Raw genomic sequence first — 20,666 nt, forward strand, 5'->3', positions numbered from 1 at the left:
CTTTCTGTCTTCTATGGCAAGCACACATGCTCTCTGATAATTGAAAAACAAAAGAACAACAAAGCCAACTCTTTATTTCATTGCTTTTCTCCATCGTTTTTGTTTTCAATTTTGCTGATATCTGTTAGTATCTTTATTATTGTCTTTGTTCTGCTGGCTTCAAATATACATTGTTTTTTGTAGGTTCTTGAGGTGGGAGCTTAGATGATTGATTTGAGACTTTTACACTTTTTTAATGTATGCACTTAGGGCTGTAATTTTCCCTCTCAGTACTGCTTTCCCTATATTCCACACATTTTTATATGTTATATCTTCATTTTAATTGAATTCAATATTTTTTTAAAGCATCCCTGGAGGGACTGGCAGGTGGTGTGGTGGTTAAAGGCGCTAGATTCCCACATGACCAACCATGGTTTGAGTCCTGGACCTGGTGGCTTGCTTTCTCACTTTCTCTCTCTCTCTTGTCAAACTGGAAAATAATAAAAATAATAATAAGTAAAGTTAAATAAAAAATTATTCTTTAAAAAAAGTCCCTGGAGACTTCCTCTTTGGTTCATGGATTGTCTGGAAGTATGATGTTTAGTTTTCTAGTGTTAGATAAATATTTTCCAGTTATGTTTCAGTATTGACTTCTAGTTTGATTTTGTTGTGGTTGGAGAACACACTGTTAGTATTTCAGGTTTTAAAAATTGGATGAGGATTGTTTTATAGCTCAAGATATGATCTGTTTTGAAATAGGTTCCATGAGCACTTGGAAAGAAATTGTGTTCTGCTGTTGTTTGTTCGATTTTTCAATAAAAATCTAGTAGATATTTTTGGTTGATATTTTCTATGTGCTTGCTGATTGTCTAGTTCTTTTCTTTGTAAACAGTTGTTGAGAGGGGAATGTTTAAGTCCCCAAATATAATTTGTCTTATCATTCTTTGCACTTGTATTAGTTTTTGCTTCATATGTTTTGTAGCTCTGTTTTTTGGGACATTCACATTTAAGATTTCCATATCTTCTTGGTGGATTTAATCTTTTTATTGTTATATAATGTCCCTCTCTGTGTGGGGTAGTTTTCTTTGAAATAAAGTCTATTTTATCTGATGTAATGATAGCAACTTCTGTTTTCCTTAGACTAAAGTTTGTGTATCTTTTGCTAGTTTTTACTTTCTTTTTTTATTTTTAAAATTTTTTAAAAAAATATTTATTTAATTTTATTTATTCATTCATTTAATTTTATTTTAAATTATTTATTTAATTTTATTTATTTATTCATTTATTTTAATTTGACCAGAGAGAGACACACAGAGAGAGAGAGAGAAAGGGAGAAAGGAAGCCACCAGGTCTGGGACTCGAACCGTGGTCAGCCATGTGGGAGTGTCCAACACCTTAACCACAATGCCACCTGCTGGTCCCCAATTCATTTAGTTTTAATATAATTAGAGTGAGACAGAGAGAGAGAGAGAGAAGGAAAGTGAGAAAGCAAGCCACCAGGTCCAGGACTTGAACTGTGGTTGGCCATGTAGGAGTGTCCAGCACCTTAACTACCATGCCACCTGCTGGTCCCAGCTAGTTTTTACTTTCAATCTGCCTATACTGTTCTATTTGTAGTGAGCTCATTGTAAACAGCATATACTTGGGCCATGTTTTTTAATCTTTTCTGTTAATATCTTTTACTTGAATTTAGAACTAGTTATATTAATGCCCCATGTTATTGGTATGTTGGGACTTGAATGTGTCATTTTTCTTTTTTGGAGTTTAATTTTATTCTTTTTTTTTTAATTTCTGTTTTCTCTTTCTGCCATCCTGTTGTTACTTGAATACATTTTAGAATTATGTTTTGGTTTATTTAGTGTATTTGAGAGTATTTATTTACACATTTTTTTTTTATAATTTCTTTATGTATAATTATTCACAGCCTATTGGAATTATTTTACCAATTGGAAATAAGAAGCTGGAGATAGAAAGTTGGAGATAGAAATCTTACCTCTGATTTTGCCCCTTTATTCTTCCTTGTTTATAATATAACGGCTTTATATTTCTTCTCCATACATTTAGAACCATATCAGAGTGTTATCATTTTTTGCTTTCACCATCCAACATAAGTTTAACTCAAAAGGAGAAGAGTCTAGTGTATGTACCTGTATTTTTGCTTACCATATGCTTTCTTCTTTAGGTTCCAAGAATCCCTTTTTAAAACAAACAAACAAAACAATTCTTTTATCTAACTTTATTTATTTATTTTAATTTGACGAGAGAGAGAGATAAAGTGAAAAAGCAAGTTGCCAGTCTGGGTCTTGAACCATAGTCAGCCATGAGGGAGTCCAGTGCCCTTTACCACCAAGCCACCTGCTGGCCCCAAAACTCCCTTTTCTATTGTTTCCTTTCTATTTAGGGACTCTTTTTTTTTAGCTGCTCTTTTAGAGTAAGTCTGGTTCTGTGGGTGTCAAATTCTTAGTTTTATTTTATCTGAGAATGTTTTATTTTCTTTTTTTCTTTCTTTCTTTTCTTTTTTTTTTTCAGGCTTAATTCACTTTATTCTCACTGTATGAAAACCCTAGGTTGTGGCCACAGCTGGAGCCTGGGTCCTCTGCACAGAGACTCTGGTGTGGGTCTTGAGGAGATGGTCGGTGAATTCCTGATAGGGAGACTTGGTGAACACGGTCTCTTTCCAGAGGTCAGGGGTCAGATAGCTGTAGGTCTTGGAGATGGCATCAAAGGTGGCCTTGGCGAAGTTGCCCAGGGTGGCAGTGCAGCCCCGGGCTGAGGTGTAGGAGTCATCAATGCCAGCCATCAGCAGCAGCTTCTTGGGCACAGGAGCAGAGACAATGCCAGTGCCTCTGAGGGCAGGAATGAGGTGCACCAACACAGAGCCACAGAGGCTGGGCGCCCTGCCAGGGGGCTTGCTGATCTTGTTCCCCTAGTAGCCTCTCTGCACTGGGACAATGGAGAGTTTGACCAGGATGATGGCCCCTCGGATGGCAGTGGCCCCCTCCTTGGAGCACTTCACGCCCAAACCAACATGGCCATTGTAGTCCCCATGGCGACAAATGCCTTGAACCTGATCCTCTGGCCAGCGTGTGTCTGCTTCTGCATGGGCATGATCTTCAGAACCTCGTCCTTGAGAGACGAGGAAGAAGTCGATGATCTCAGACTCCTTGATGGGCAGGGAGACGAGATAGATCTCCTCCAGGGATTTGATGTTCATGTCTTTGACCAGGCGGCCCAGCTTGGTGACCGGGATGCACTCCTTGTCTTTGTCCTTGCCTCCGTGAGCTCCGCAGCCCCGCCCGCAGCCCAACCACGGGGCCTCTGCTGAAGCCTCCACGGAAGCCGCCGCGGCCTCCTATTCCAGGACCCCCAAGGCCTCCAGGCCCTGCCACTGCACCGGCGTCATCCGCCATTTGGGTTCTCTCAGAGAGGAAGCTGAGAATGTTTTATTTTCCCCATTTGTTTTGTTTTATATTAAGTTTATTTATTTCTTCTAAGAAAGAGAGAGGGTCTGTAGATGGGATGGAGGTTAGGGCATTAGATCCCACAGGGCTGGCTGGCTGATTTAAGTCCTAGACCCAGAGACTTGAAAATCATGCTGGGTATGTGTATGTGTGACTGCTTGCCCAAAATCCCAAGGGGAGACCAGAGGAGGAGGGATTGTGTGTGACCATCCCTGCCACAGGGTGATTTCCCACTTTCCTTCTGTCTCTCTGCAGTGAGTACATGCGCTCTACAGCTAAATAAATAAATAAATAAATAAATAAATAAATAAGAGAAACAGAATGCCCAACAAGGTCTTGTCAATATATACTCCTAGTCTCAGCCAGCCCTGGATCATGGGCGAACAAGTGCTTGGTGTATGCAGGGAGGTCTCTGGACTTGAACCAGGATCTTTCCAGAGTGGGACTCTTGCAGAGCATCGTGTTTTACCACTGTGCCACTATGTGCCCTACTTTCTTCATTCTTAAAGGGTTTTTTGCTGAGTATTAGATTTTGTGTTAATAGTTTCTTTCCTTTAGCACTTGAAAAATATTGTGCCATGTCTTTCTTTTGTTTCTTAATGATAAACTCATAATCATTCTAATGGCTTTTCCCCTAAAGTGTCATTTTTATTTTCTGATGGCTTTCGAGATTCCATTTTCTTTAGTTTTCAGAAGTTTAAGAATAATGTGTCTTGGCATGGATTTCTTTGGGTTGATCCAGTAAAGAATCTGAATGTGGGTGTTTATATCTCCTGCCAAGTTTGAAAAGTTTTCTGCCATTATTTCTTCAAGTACCTTTTCAGCCCTTCCAAGAATTCTGGTCTCACAAATGTTAAGATCTTTTTATAGTCCTACAGGTTCCCTCATTTCTGTTTCTTTTTCATTCAGTTTTGTCTGTTGATCTGATTGTTATTATCTACTTCACTAATTCTTTTCCCTGTCATCTCCATTTTACTGTTGAGTCCATCTGTTGAGCTTTTTATTTCCAGGTTTTTTTTTTGTTTTGTTTTGGTTTTTTTTTACTAAAATTTCCCCTTGCTCCTTTGTAGCTTCTGTTTCCTTGCTGGTACATTCTATTTCTCTGCTAAGGCTTTTCTATTTTCGTTTTATTTTGTGAAAAAGAATGTACTTGTATTGAAAAATATTTAGGACGGCTGCTTTAAAAATCTTGGTAAGCTAACTCTAATATCTTTGTTATCTCAGTACTGACACCTACTGTCTTCAGTTCAAGTTCTTACTTTTCTGGTTTTCAGTTTGACAAGTAATTTTCTTTTGAAATCTGTACATGTTTTAGCAATGTTCTAAGGTTCTGGATCATGTTTAAACCTTTTAACAAGCTTTCTCTAACATAACTCTGGTGGGGGAAGAGGAAGAATCAACTTGTTATGGCCAGGTGGAGTGAAATGACAGGTTCCCTAAGCAGTCTCTACTGACACCAAAGAGAAGGGAGACTTCTTACTACTGTTGGGCAAGAGTGGGGTTCTGGCTTATTACATGCTTTTCATGTCACTGTGGTTGGTGGCTTCATCACCAGGGGAGGTCACCAGAGGTAACAAAGTCTATTCTACCCATGACTTACTCTGCTAGGCCCCTCTAATACCAGCCCAATGGGGCAGGGGTAGAATGCCTTGTTACTGCAGGGTGTGAGAGTGGAAGTCAAGCTCTTGGTGGTCTCCCCTGATATCATTAAGGGGAGTCATTACTGGTTGGTGAGGATGGAAGTTCCATTCTACTTGGCCTTCTCCGACATCATACTGTTTTTTTTTTTCTTCTTTAGGTTGTTGCCATAGGGCATGTGCACTCGTTGGAGACAAATAGACGGACAGTGAGAAATCATCACCCGGGGGGATGGCCATGCTGCAATCCCTTTTCCTGTGATTTTTGAGCATGTACGCACATGAATCATAAGCCACTGGATCTGGGACTCGAACCATAGTTGGGCTATGTGGGAGTCCAGCACCTTAACCATTATGCCACCTTTTGGCCCCATGCTGGTAGGAGTTTTGGAGTGCCTGGTTACAGCATCATGAGAGTGCAAGTCTAGTCTCCCCTCTTAGACTTTACTGGTATCAGTGGGTTGGGGTTCCATTTCATGTAGTCTCTAGTTGGAATACAACAGTTATTGTCATGCTAGCCTGTTCCTGTCTTGGCAAGAAAGGCATTTATTGCATCTTAAAAAAAAATATTTTTGTCTATGCCCATTGGCATCTCCAGTTTGCTGGCTTTAGCACCAAGTCTGGGATGTAGGAGGCAAAAAGAAAATCCAAGGAACTCACTTCTGTGTCATTATTGGGTCCCAAGATTCCTACAAGTCTTTTTTCAACCTTCCAGAGAATAACTGTTTTCTGTAAAATATCCAGTATAATTTTAGTTGTCCTTAGAGGAGGAATAGAAAAAGTACATCTTCTTTGTCATTCCAGAAGCAAAGAATTTGAATAACTTCACACCACTGGATCGTTGGGGCATGTTTTGGGGTCACTGTGGCTCCTGAGGCCTGTTTCACTATCCTTGCTGATAGAACGGGTGCAGTGACACTCATCTACCCTCTGCCCACGTACATCCTACTACTGCAGATAAAAGTAACAGTTCCTACCCCTTCATTTTCCCAGAAGCATTTCTGAGGTGCACTGTGACAACACTCAGGTAAGGATGGCTATTGTCCTTTGTCCCTTCTCTGCTCTCAGTCCTATCAGAACCTAGGTAAGATCAAGTCTAGCGAAGTATTGTTTGGTGGTCACCAAAATATTAACTGCAGTTTTACTTCAAAACCAGTGAATTATAAAGAGTCTTTTATGGAATAAAATAATTAATGTGCAGATTTGGTGCTTTTGCAATAGCACAAAAACAAAGTAATCCAGAAGATTGCTTCTCAGTGGATTTAGCTGTCAATAAAATGAATAACCTCATCATATGATCATTTTTGACAAAGGAATTGAAATAATGGCATCATCTAACATTTGGGAAACATTTATGGAACATTCAGAATTTAGGATGCTTTGGACATAAAAAGCACATAAAAAGCAAGGTTTCTGCTCTTAGTGAAATCATTGAATGATGAAAATGGAAAATAGAACTAGAGAATGAACTACGAATGGTAGGAATAGGTAACTATATACACACACGCAATTGTACGTATCAAGAATTTAACTACCCAGTCATGATTTCTGGTCAAGTAAACCTCATATATAAATATTTCATGTGAACATGTAGAAAAGAAATGCTCAAGTTGACTGTAGTGAGATCACGCCGTTTTAACCATGTCCCACACTCCTCTTTCGTTTTCTGTTTCTCATTTTTATAGAAGCGAGACTACTGGCTAGTTGTGTGATCTTGGGCAAATTACTTGCTTAAGCCTACTTCTTCATTTATGAAAGATAATTATACTCACATGAGTTATTTGATTAACTAGCGCATATAAAATCCTTTTTATAGATCATGAAATACAATAAAAGCTGGTATTTTCGCTTTTGTTATTGCTGCTTATTATTTTTGATAGCAGGCTCTATAAATCTAATTGAATTAACTTTTCTCTCAGATTACCTAAGATTCTATACTGTGCCCTTAGCTTAGGTGAATCAGTGCTCAGCGAAGTAAGCTGGCATTAAGAATATCAGAAACCTCAACAGTGTTCATGGATGAACATGAAGGTACTAAATATAGTGACACTTTTCCTCACAATTCCTATTATGCTTACATATATGCACTTTTAATACTAACTCACCAAGAACAATAATTAATTTTACTGCCTTATTATATTCTCATTAAAGATAATAGTTTTGGCTCAAGGCTTATACTTTAAATTCTTGTAAATAGGGCCAGCAGTTGGCATGGTGGTTAAGGGTGCTGGACTCCCACAGGGCCGACCGCGCGCGGTTCCAGTCCCGGACCCAGTAGCTTGCTTTTCATTCTCTCCACTCCCACCCCTCAACACTCTGTCCCTCTCAGGTCAAATTAAAATAAAGAAAGTTGGGAACCAGCAGTTAGCATAATGGCTATGTCGGTGGACTCCCATGTAGTCGACTGCGATTCGTGTCCCAGACCCGGTGGCTTAAAAACTCATGCCGGGTGTGTGCATGCATGCCCAAGATCCCGAGAGGAGAATGAAGAAGGGATTGAGGCGTGACCATCCCCCCTGGGGGGGATTTCTCGCTTTCTGTCTCTATGTCTCTGTCCGGTGAGTGCACACACCCTATAGTGAAAATCTCTCAAAAAAAAGAAAAAAAAATATATATTCACCTATTCTATTTGCTTTCTTTTAAAACTTTTTATGATAGAACATGTGTATGCACATGTGAAAATATGAGGGAGAGGGAGGGCATCTTTGAGAAGTGTAATCCTCTTCCTGCAGTCCTCCTGCTTGTTGGATCTTGGGCACTCACATGTGCCTGTTGTTTCAGGCTGACTGGGCCAGGGATTCGAATCATGGCAGTCATGTGGGATCCGGCTTCTCCTGAGCAGTGTATCACTGAGTCATGGAGCCAGTCTTTTTTTCTATTTGCTTTCTATCATTTCTACTTGGATATACTTTGCTTTGTTCAAGTGGCTTAAATGCTCTCAAAATCTAGCAGTAAAGTTTTATTCATTGAATCATTATCAAGTGTTTACTATAATGCTAAGCACTATGCTGGGCATATTAATTTAAGAACTGGCATCCACTTTTAAGTGGCTTAGCATCTTTGGGAGATGTGTTATTATCGCTGCTGTCCTACTGGAGATAAGTTATTTTTAGCTTATTTATTTTTCCACTTCAGCCCTGTTTAAAATGTTTTAGGGTCCAGAAAATGATGTGGTGGTGAAGGCACTGGACTCCCATATGGTTAAGCACGGTTCAAGCCCAGACCCAGAAACTTAAAACTCTTGCTGGGTGCATGTGCATGCCCCCAAATCCTGAGAGAATGGAGAAGGGACTGTGGCATGGCCATTTCTCCTGGGCTAATTCCTCACTATTCCTGTCACTCTCTGGCAAGCACCCGTGCCCCTTGACCAAAAAAAAAAAAAAAAAAAGAAATTAAAAAAAGTTCTACTTAATGTACTTTTTTTTTTGAGAGTTTTTTGCAACAGGGCGCGTGCGCTCACCAAATAGAGACATAGAGACAGAAAGTGAGAAATCACCCCCCAGGGGGAATGGTCATGCCGCAATCCCTTCTCCTCCATTCTCCTCTTGGGATCTTGGGCACGCACGCACACGCACCCTGCATGAGTTTTAAGCCACCAGATCTGGGACGCGAACCGCGGTCGACTACATGAGAGTCCAGCAACACAGCCATTATGCTAACTGCTGGTTTCCAATGTAATGTACTTCTGAAACTTTCTCCTTACATAGTCCCCTGTTCTCATACCTTTAGAAACAGCTTATGGCATAGTCATTAAAGAGAGAAGGCTGGGGTGGGGTGCTGGACAGTGGCGTATTAAAGTGTAATGCTCGGCATGGGAGACCCACATGGGAAGGTTCAAGGAGTCAGGAGACCTTGCTGAGTACTCTGGGTGTATGTGTGCCCATGATCTGGGGCTGGCTGAGACTAGGGGTGGATCACAGCATCAAGATGATGCTGGGGGTACTGTCTCTGTCTCCTAACGCATGGGAAAATATGAAACTACAGTTAAAAAAAAGTGTGGGCTCTGGATCCAGACTGGATCATGACTATACTGCTTGCTAACAGTACTGTGTAACCCTGGGCAAGTAATCCCTATATGTTTCATTTTCTCTTTCTGTTATAAAGGTTAGATGAGTTATTATATTAATGATGATATAATTGATAATTATAATTATTATAACTTGTGGCTGGCATACAATAAGCACTTGATAAATGTTAGATGTTATTATTATTATTACTGTCATTAGTTTGTTTCTCTAAGATATCTGAAAGAAATCTATTCTGATTTTTGAGGATTCACTATATGATAGCGGCCAGCAGGTGCTATGGTGGTTAAGGGTGCTGGACTCCCACATGACTGACCATGGTTCAAGTCCCCGACCTGGTGGCATGCTTTCTCACTTTCTCTCTTTGTCCCTCTCTGGTCAAATTAAAATAAGGAAGGAAGGAAGGAAGAAAAGAAAGAAAGAAAAAAAGGAAGGAAGGAAGGAAGTTAAATAATTCTTTAAAGAAAAACGTTAAGTATGATAAACTTAGTTTTTTTAATGAGAAATTTCCAAATATGAACTCAAGAGGGAAAAGTTACCAGGAAGTAAGGGAGTACAGTATAAGTAAAAATTAGGAGGGAGATAAATAAGACTATATAAAGAAATAAACATCTTTGTGACTGACTCTATAATCTTACCTTTAACACATAATTTCCTAGCATCTCATAGACTAAAATATGGGTTTCTAGGGACCAGCAGTTGGTGTAATGGCTATGTTGCTGGACTCCCATGTAGCCAACTGCGGTTCGAGTTCCGGACCTGGTGGCTTAAACTCATGCTGGGCATGTGTGCGTGCATGCCCAAGATCCTGAGAGGAGAATGGAGACGTCATTGTGGCATGGCCATCCCCGCAGGAGGTGATTTCTCGCTTTCTGTCTTTGTCTTTCTGGTGAGCGCACGTGCCCTATAGCAAAAGCCTCTCCCCCCCCAAAAATATGGGTTTCTATAATATGGAAAAATCTGTATATATTTAAATATATATTTTACTTTTAAATATCTGAAAACTGTTACTTTATGGTTTATATTTAGCTCATGAGAATTATGCAGAGACTTTAGAGTAATAACAATTGGCTTTTGTAGTCTGTCTAAAAACTTTATTTCTCAGAATCATAACGATAATCAATCCAAATAAACAAAATTTCTAAAGTTTCTAAAGAGAAAATATAATTTCTGTTATAAGCACCTTTTAAAAACTATTTTTGTGCAAAAGAGGCATAAACATTTTTACGTATGGCAAATTAATTCCTTAAAATGATCAAAAGGCACACAATGAGAACAGGTTCATTCCAGCTTTATTTAAAATTTTCATTTCAAAGGAAATAATGTGACACTGATGCGTAAGAATACAATCAAAAACCGAAAGCAACCTAATTCATTTTCCTAGTTTGCTCAAACCTCCAGGCACCAGTCAAATACCGAAGTCGTATAAAAAGTAAATCCTTGCCCATTTGTAGCCAGCTCCAAAAGGGAACTAGTTTAGAACCTGTGATTTAAAAATAATGAAAAATAATTAGCTTACATAAGCTACGGAGAAAAATATATCAATTTTAAATTTTATTTTAGAAAACTGCCTACATAATTTTTCTGAATTTCTAGCACCTTAATTTTACTTAAATAACGGACCAACAAATTAAGAATCTCAAAGCCAAAGTGAGTGGTTCCTCCAAAACAAAAATAAAACATCCTGCAATAAAATATAAGTTGGGGGGATCTAAAGTGTCAGAATTTCTGATGCCTTACTACACGGGAGGAGAGACAATATATAGTGAGGGTTCTGGGAATGCCTAATACAGAAGGTACTCGTTGAATGCCAATTAATAAAACGTAGTAATTACCATACAAAACAACTGACAAGATAGCATAACAGGCAAATATGATTTCTACATAGAGCCCAAGTGTAATGGTGAAAAACAAGGCCTGTGATCAGACTTAAGACAATTTTGTCTAGATCTTTTTGTCTTGGGCTACAAAAGAATACCCGCCTAATTAAATATCTGACACTGAAGTGGATTCTTGGAACCATTACTTGTACTATACAAGATGGAAGAAGGTTTAAAGTTCATTACCATTTTAATTTTACTTTTTCCTCAAAGAAGACCTTTTTGCTGCTCTCAATTTATGTAATAGCTTTCTTCTGAAAACATTACTACCAAAACACTTTGAAGATATTAGCCTTATTCTATTATTATTATTATTAATCAAAGGGCAAATATCTTCATTCCATAAACGAGGAAGTTGAGGTATTTATAATTCATTAATGATGCAACTCTCTCTTTAATGCAAATAAGCAAATCATAAACAGATTTAACTTATTTTCCCACTTCATGTTCCTATAGAGTCTCTGTTGGGCACATCAATACAGGCAGATCAAGAGTTGATCAATACAACTCTGGGTGATCCTTTTACCTGTTTCCCAGTTCTCTTTGATCCTAGGCCTCTACTGTGGAGATGAATTAAGTTTCTTTAAACTCACTTTGACTCAACAAAATACCAAGAGTTTGAATTCACTTTAGATTATGTAGTTTGTACAATTTTCTGTCTCTCAACATATGGTTTGCGGGTAACAGAGGAATAATGACTCCAAAGGTGTCACGTGCACTCAGGAGAGAGGTAAACTCTGAAAAAGTCTCTCGTTGGTTAGGTTAACTGCTCCCACACTATGGATTAATTTAGGTTCATTCTAAGGTAAGGAAAAGAGAAAACTAGAACATACTTTAAATTCTATATGGCCAGAGTTATCAAAGCTTTTCTGAATAGGCATCGTCAAGGTTTATAAAAGATTTTAAATTATTATTGATTTTAGGGATATTTATATTTTTAGGTATGTTTATAGATAGCAATAACAATTTAAAAATAGCTCTGAAAAGACTATGCATATATGGAATAAAAACAACTATAATTTCTTATTTGGCTTTTCAAAGTGCCTTGTAGGTACTGAATATTCAGAGTGACCAAATAATACAATACTGAAAAAATAGGGATAGAAACAATAAAGTTGATCTTAGAAGACAAATTAACTTTGCTTCTAACTTCAGATCACCATGACCTGGTCTACTATAGGAGGTCTCACTGATGTTTCTTGGCCAGGGTAGTAGGCCAGGGTAGAAGACCTCCAAAAATGATGGAAAGAATATAGAAGGTAGCAAGCCAGATGGAAGGGATTAGCAGGCAATGCTCTCCCTTGGAACTGGTGCGGAGTAAGACAGCTGAGCAGGCCCTGATGGGCAGGGGGAGGGGAGAACATTTAAAGCCTGCTGGCTTTATTGGACAACCGCATTGTCTGATGTCTCCCTCTGTCTGACAAGACTAGTCACAAAATAAATATATTCACCTTCAATTTCAGTCCAGTTGACAGCAATTTCTGCTACTGGAATTTTAAAGTACTGTGCTATGTAGAGCAGTTCCACATCAAATGCCCTGAAATAGAAAATACATTGATATTTATTTTTAAAAAGATAGATAAAGCGTAATTAAATCAAGGTAATTAAATCTTTACCATGGCACATTAAAGCAACTTACACAGCAGATGTAAAGCTTATTTGATAAAACTCAAGATCAGATTCACAGAAGGTCAAATAACAAAGCACTTAGTAGTTCAGAAGCTTCCAGGCAAATAAAATTTAGAATGTGTGCCTGTGTAACATTTATCTATCTGATAATCTATCTATCATATATCTATTTTCCTGAATAATATTTAAATGAGAAAAATATTGGGTTGTCAGAAAAGTCAAGATGCATTTTTGCATAAAAACAGAAAAATACATCATGGCTTTCCAGACAAATTAATACATCTCTGTTACTCAGAAATGCTGAGGTAAAAATGGCCTCTTGGGCTCTGAGAGAGTTTAATCCTGGAAATCTGCAGAATTGGTCATTTTCAATCCCAACCATAACTAGCTCAAAGTACAAAACTGAGGGTATTTTCACCTGATTCAGAGTGACAGTAATACAGAAATCTGAGAGGCTCTAGAAGAATTTTTTTTTTTTTTGAGAGGTTTTTGCCATAGGGCGTGTGCGCTTGCCAGACAGAGAGAGACAGAGAGACAGAAAGTGAGAAATCACCCCCCAGGGGGCATGGCCACGCCGCAATCCCCCCGTCTCCTCCAGTCTCCTCCATTCTCCTCTTGGGATCTTGGGCATGCACGCACACGCGCCCGGCGTGAGTTTAAGCCACCGGGTCCGGGATGTGAACCGCGGTTGACTACATGGGAGTCCAGCAACATAGCCATTATGCTAACTGCTGGTCCCTAGAAGAGCATGTTTTCAGCCACTTTACAGTTACTTATTTTCTTCCACTACCAAAAGATCAAGGATTCTCTTCCACACATGACCTTATCCAAAAGACTGAGAAGCAAATGACTTTTCCTTCGTTTCCCTCTATAGTTCTGGCCTGGCAGCTATTGAAAGTGAAAAGCCACTTTAGACTAGTCTGACATGCTTTTTGAGTATAACTGAATAAATACACAGAAATTTGCCAGATTGTCTTGTTACTTGTTCTAACATGCACAGTTAAGAGCACTTCTAGTCTTGGGCCAGGCAGGTGGTGTGAAGGTTGAAGCAGTAGGATCCTCTATGCCAACTTCAGTTTGAATCCTGGACCCTGCGACTTGAAAATTACACTGAGCACTTGAAAATTACATTGGGCACGTGTGTATGCATGCCCCAAATCCTGAGAGGAGAATGGAGAAGAAAGAACTGCAGCATGACCATCCCGTTGGGGAGTATTGTTTTTCATTCCTCACCCCTTTTGGTGAGTGCACATGCCCCATAGCAAACCAGAAAACAAAAACAAAAAACCACTTCTAATCTGACTCCCCAGTTAATCCTTTTGCCTATGAATGAGTATTTCTTAAACCTCCCATTCAATCAGTCCCTTGGTTTAGGTAAAATCTGCTTTTCCTAAAGATTCTGAATTCTGACCCACAAGTTTTCCCATATTCTACTTACGAATATGAAGTTTCTCTGAAGTGGTTGCTTCTTTGCACCAGTATTTCATGAAAGAAGGTTAGCTACTCATTAAGCCTTCTTCATTCTCTTGCCTCTAATGCTCTAAAGTCCCTCACTATTCTGCTTTCATACTTGAGTCATAAACCCCATACTTTCTAGGCTGCAGGGAGCACAGTTCAAACTTCCAGAGCCTGGTTTTAGAACATTAGCAAACAAGTTAAAATGCCCTAAAACCCACTTATATTTGACTTCTCTGATGCCATAAAACTCAAATGTGGAAAGTTTTCCTTTTGGCCATACTACTTTGACCATCCATTACGTAACTAGCTTAAATTCCAAGCATTTGATGAATTCAATATGCAAAAAAAATTTAAACAATGGTTTTTCTTATCCTAATAAAATATTTGATTAAGATGATAAAACCATCTACAAAACTGGGTTCCTTTTTTCATTCTTTAGATTTTTGTCACAAGGTAAGCACTGAAGACAGAGAAAGAGACAGAGAGGGGGGAAAGTGAGAAACCACAGCCACATCGCAATCCTTTCTCATCCAGTCTTCTCTCGGGATTTTTGGGCATGCGTGAACATGTGTCCAGTTTGTTTTTCAGGCCGCCATGTCCAGGACTCGAACAGTGAAGTCAGCCATGTGGGATTCACTGCCTTTAACCACCACGCCACCTGCTGGCCCAGGTTTTGTGTTTTTAAAAGAATTATCTACAATTTCTGTCACCTAGAATTCTGACATCAAAGAAAGAAATAACTTTAATTTACTGCTGGTACTCAACCTTTCTCTTTTAAGCAAAACAACAAAAAACAAAAACAAAACTACAGGGCTGAGTTAGTACTAATGGTATTCAATAATCTGATCAAGAGGGGCTGTCAGGTGGAGTTGTGGTTAAGGCAATGAACTCTCACATGGCCAACCACGGTTTAAGTCTTGGATCTGGTGGCTTGCTTTCTCACGTTCCCTCTGCCTCTCTCTGATTAAACTAATAACAACAAATAAAATTGAATAAGTAATTAATAATCTGATCAAGATGATTAAATACTGTGCTATGGCTATCAGTATCAAAGTGACTTATATCAAAAAACGCAAACATAAAAATGAGAAAACAAAAGTCCATCCTAGAGTGAAGCATTTTTTATGATTTCTTTTTCCTCTTAAACATTTTAGAAGACATGAACATTTATTATAAAAAATAAAATTGCTGGGACCAGCAGTTAGCGTAATGGCTATGTCACTGGACTCCCACGTAGTTGACCATGGTTTGAGTCCCGGACCCAGTGGCTTAAACTCACGCCAGGTGCGTGTGCGTGTGTGCCCAAGATCCCGAGAGGAGAATGGAGCAGAAGGGATTGCGGTATGACCATCCCCCCTGGGGGTGATTTCCTGCTTTCTGTCTCTCTGTCTCTGTCTGTCTGGTGAGCACACACGCCATATAGCAAAAACTTCTCCAAAAGTAAAAAATAAAAAAAATGAAATTGCTGGGGCTGGCAGTTGGTATGGTGGTTAAGGCGCTGGACTCCCACATGGCTGGCCATGGTTCAAGTCCCAGAACTGGTGGCTTGCTTTCTCACTTTTCCTCTTTCTTTCTCTCTGTTCACATTAAAAATAATGATGATGATAAATAAAATGAAAAAAAAAATTAAAATAAAATAAAATTGCCACTCACATCATCTTATTAAGAGCTCAGTATGTTACCAAAAGTAAACGTTTTAAGTAAAATACCAAGTACTTCCGGATAGGGCCTATGCTGCGTTAGACAGCAGCAATATGAGAGTTATTCTCCACACCAGATGCCTTCATCTGTGTTTGCGAATGTGAGTGGGAAACACCATCAGATCATTTGTTACTCTGTTCCTGGTAAAGTTGTTACTTTGCTTACAGATATAAAAACAAACAGTACACTGACATCATGTAAAACACAGCAGATACACACATACCTTATGGTTCTCTCCTGAAATCCCACTAAACTCTAATCAACAATGAAATAAACATACAAAAATAGAGAAGAGGAGATAATAATAATGCTGTAAAGTAGCAGGACAGCGTTAAGTAGGAAGAGTAGATGGCAACACTGGCAGAGGCCTCGCCGTGGCTAGCAGGTACCATGGAGCCTACACAGGCTCAAGGTCAGACACTCCAGATGGCACCTGCAGGTGGAACACGGCGGGACTGCAAGTAGAGGGATGCACTGAACAGATCAACAAATCTCCCTTCCTCCCTTTATGCCCCTCTTTTCCCCAGAACCACGAATGTTGATAGCTAGTCTCACAGCTCCTAGTCAGGACACTGAAGGATCTCCCTTAATCCCAGAATGAAAATGACCACCCCAAAAGACATGTCAGCTTAGGGACCAGCAGTTGGCCTAATGGCTATGTCACTGGACTCCCATGTAGTTGACTGTGGTTCAAATCCTGGACCTGGTGACTTTTACTCACGCCGGGTACATGTATGTGCATGCCCAAGATCTGGAAAAAAGAATGAAGGAGAAGGGATTGTGGCATGGCCACTCCCCCTGGGGGGGGTGATTTCTTGCTTTCTGGTAAGTGTATGCACCCTATGGCAAAAACCTCTCCAAAAAACAACAAAAAAAAAAAACCATAAAACAAAACAAAAAAGAATCACTCAACAGAAATGATGTAAGGAAAAAAGAAAATAATCACGGTTTAAAATTTTTTTTGGAGCAGTTTTTGCTATATGGCACGTGCACTCGCGAGACAGACACAGACAGACAGAAAGTGAAAAATCACCCCCCGGGGGGATGGCCACGCCACAATCCCTTCTCCTCCATTCTCCTCTTGGGATCTTAGGCACACATGCACACGCGCCCGGCGTGAGTTTTAGCCACCAGGTCCAGGACTTGAACCGCGGTTGACTACATGGGAGTTCAGCGACGCAGCCATTATGCTAACTGCTGGTCCAAATATCACAGTTTTAAATGAGACATGCAGAGAAGTAGTGGGAGATACTGTAGTCATGATACAGAATAGATTTTAAAAAATAAGGGCCAGTTGGTGGCATGATGGTTCGGGCAGCTGGACCGTACATGTTCAACTGTGCGGTTCAAGTCCTAAACTGGTAGTCTAAAAAGCACACCAAGTGTGTGTGTACAAAATCCTAAGAAGAGAATTGAGGAGAAGGGATTGTAGGTGGCCATTCCTTATGGCAGGTGCTTTCTCACCCTCCCACACCTATCTGTCTCTGATGCTGAGCACATGAACCTACAGCAAATTAAAAAAACAAAAATTAGTCAACAGAAGAATTCTATGCAATTAAAATTTTGACAGAAGACAAAAAACTTAAAGGAAGGGCTAAATGGTGAAATTGAGGAAATCTCAAAAGAACAAAAATAGAAAAGATAAAATTACAGAATCAGTAAGGAGGTTCCACATCTATTTGTGAAAAGGACAGAAAAATGGAGGAGATTGGCAAAAAAAAATGACTACAGAACAAGAACTCAAAACTAAAGAACAAGCATTTCTAGATTTAGAGGGCCTACTACATAGTTTAAAAAAAAAAGTAAAAGTCAGCTACATTACGATACAGAGGGGGGACCAGAAGTTAGCGTAATGGCTATGTCGCTGGACTCCCAAGTAGTCAACCACGGTTCGCGTCCCGGACCCAGTAGCTTAAGACTCATGCTGGGCTCACGTGCGTGCGTGCCCAAGATCCCGAGAGGAGAAGGGAGGAGAAGGGACTGCAATGTGGCCATCCCTCCTGAGGGGTGATTTCTCGCTTTCTGTCTCTCTGTCTCTCTCTGTCTGTCTGCCGAGCGCACGCGCCCTATAGCAATACTCTCTCCAAAAAAAAAAAAGATCCAGAGGGGCTGACAGGTGTGGTGGTTAAAGGCACTAAATTCCCACATGGCTGACCATGGTTTGAGTCCTGGACCTGGCAGCTTGCTTTCTCGTTTTCCCTTTCTCTCTCTGGTCAAGTAACAACAACAGCAGCAGTAGCAGCAGCAGCAGCAATAACAACAAATGGAATTAAAGAAAATAATTCTTAAAAAAAAAAAAAAAAAGATCTAGAATCATCTGTCAAAACACTGGGCAGAAAAAGCTTCCAAGGCAGGTGAAACACTATGCAAAAAATCAAGACCCAGATTCTCTACAGAATTAGATTCCTTCACAGAACCAATGAGTGCCAAAGACAATAAAGGAATGTATTCAGGATTCTGAGAAAAAATGATTTCCAACTTATAATTCTTTCTCCATCAAACAATTAAACAAGGGTGAGGTGAGGATAAAATAAAGACTTTTAAAATTTTTCATGCAAGGTCTCAAAAAATGTCTTTCTTATATTTTTAAGAAGTTAATATGAGTTCTCCTAAAATATGGGTGAAATCTAGGGCAAGAAATGGAAGACAGACCTGCGCAGCAGGCCAGAGAACCAGAAAGAGATGGGCCTATGAAATGCCTTCAAGAAAGATGAAACTGGTGCAGAATCTGGTATGTCTCAACACAATGAGATAATTATACTCCAGAGAAGGAGTTTGAACAGGAGTAAGTGATGGATCTTTATTAAAGCAATGCAAACAAAAAATTCTATAGACAATTATCCTCAGCCAAATAAACCATAGTAAAAGAAAGGAAATGTAATCATATTGCACATAAATCATCATTGTATAGTTATAACAATCAGTACTGATCTAACAAAAATTATTTTAAAACTGTGTTAGATGTTTAATTGTGGAACATGTGCAGGAATTTGAGAACTAAATGCTTATCCACTGACCTCATATCTTGGAAATTAATATCTGAGAAAAAGCAAAGCAAGTCCATTATTTTGAATATGAATGCAAATATCACAAAGAAACAGCAAAGAAGACTTGAAAGTGAGTATAATGAGGCAGTAGTAATTGAGGATTGAAGAAGACAGGGACAAGGGACTACTGTTCTTTTGTTATAAGCCTTATGGAACTATCCAACTATAAATTATAAACATGTCTGACACTGATTAAAAATAAAAAAAGTATTCATTGGAAGGACATATATTTCAGTGAATCCATTTTTTTAGAATTATTTAATTTTATTTATTCATTCATTTACTTTAATTTGACCAGAGAGATATACTGAGAGAGAGAAAGGAAGTGAAAAAGCAAGCCACCAGGTCCGGGACTCGAACTGTGGTTGGCTATGTTGGAGTGTCTAGTGCCTTAACCACCATGCTACCTGCTGGGTCCCTCAGTGAATCCATTTTAAAAAATTATTCATATAGTGGATAAAAGAAAATCCTAACATGCATAGATGGAAAGAATTTTGGTGAAGTACAACTCTGAAGATGAACAAGGGCTCTTCAAAATGTTCATGGAAAATTATGTATTATCAAAAGAAATTACACATGGATTTCAAATTTTTTAAACCAAAATAAACTCTTATCTTAGCTCCATTTTTAATATACTTTTTGAAGTCCCCCTGTATTTAACATTTAACACCTCCATACTCATCTTTGTAAAGCTAAATCCAAGGAGACTGGATTTAATCTCAACTTCAGCTATATTCCTTAGTGCTTTCTAATACCAAGAAACTCTCTTTGATTTGGAATTTTCAAAAGTTATGAGAAAAATTTCAATGACTCTTTCAAATAAACTCTTAAAAATATAGTCAAAGGGAACACTTGTATGAAATGAGTAGATGTACAACTTAGGTTCTAGAAGTTATATTGCTAAGAAAAAATATTGTTCTTCACTTTTTCTTGATTTTAAAGTAGAGAGTTTAGATGAAAACCATCAATGAAATGTTACTGTGGTGAAGGGTATACAATTAATCAAATGAATTCATGCATATTTAATGATCCTTTTAGGTATAACATAAACATTAACTGGTCCTAAAGAGATGTCAGAGGCTAAAATTTTAAGTGAAGTCAATATTATGTCATTTAAGTCCAAAACAAATAAAAAGGCATCATATAAACATAACATTTAAAAAAGGAAAAAAAAAATCCAACAACGTCAGTTTTTACTTAAAGACCCACTATGCTGTCCAGTAAAGTAGGCACTAGCCACATAGGGTTATTACTGAGCACTTGAAATTGTGGCTAGTCTGGCCAGCAGATGGTATAATGGTTACATTGCTAGACTCCCATGTAGTCGACCATGGTTTGAGTCCTGGATGGTGGTGAGGATGGAGAGAAACGGAGAGGCACGAATGCTAAAATCATGTCTTGGCCAGGGGCTGGCTAAATATAGGGGCTGTGGGCAATGTCAGGGCTGATGCCAAGGTTTTTAGCTTCTATATAACAGCACTATATACTAAATACAAGTTTAGAGGTGAGGAAAGGCTGGGGCTGGATCTCTGCTCGGCAAACAGTATAATTCAAGGTGGAGGAATGGGAGAAAGTTCTTATTAAGTTGAAGTGAGGAAAGAATGGGAAGAAAAACAGTGAAGACAGTGAATACAGTCCACTCTGGAGAAATGGCTGGCTGTGAAAGGACAGACAGGGCTAGTTTGAGATGAAAGACCAAGGCAAACAGAGAGTGGGTTGGGGAAGATTTAACTAAGAAAAGGCTGAATCTACAAATAGAAAATAAATGAACAGGATCGGATTTTTGACACAGTGAAAGAGGATGCAGAGGTCAAAGGACTGGTCTCAGGGGAAAGACCTTATCTCCTAT

The 20,666-nt window shown here is 39.0% G+C and overlaps 1 protein-coding gene and 1 pseudogene across 3 annotated transcripts in view; both read right to left on the reverse strand.

The window, feature by feature from the left end:
• Positions 1 to 2,541: 2,541 nt before the first annotated feature.
• Positions 2,542 to 3,389, reverse strand: LOC102492589 (40S ribosomal protein S2 pseudogene; annotated as a pseudogene).
• Positions 3,390 to 10,376: 6,987 nt separating this feature from the next.
• The window catches only part of ALG5 (ALG5 dolichyl-phosphate beta-glucosyltransferase), a 47,347-nt gene continuing 37,057 nt past the window's right edge, over positions 10,377 to 20,666 (reverse strand). For all 3 annotated transcript variants that reach the window (XM_006154185.3, XM_006154184.2, XM_006154186.3), the window contains exons 9-10: positions 12,434 to 12,519; positions 10,377 to 10,585 (exon numbers count right to left, since the gene is read on the reverse strand). In XM_006154185.3, the coding sequence (XP_006154247.1) occupies positions 10,470 to 10,585; positions 12,434 to 12,519 (202 nt within the window). In that variant the 3' untranslated portion in view covers positions 10,377 to 10,469. The remainder of the gene's footprint in view (positions 10,586 to 12,433; positions 12,520 to 20,666) is intronic.

Source organism: Tupaia chinensis, unplaced genomic scaffold (assembly GCF_000334495.1).
Source record: "Tupaia chinensis unplaced genomic scaffold, TupChi_1.0 Scaffold000402_1, whole genome shotgun sequence".
Lineage (NCBI taxonomy): Eukaryota > Metazoa > Chordata > Mammalia > Scandentia > Tupaiidae > Tupaia > Tupaia belangeri.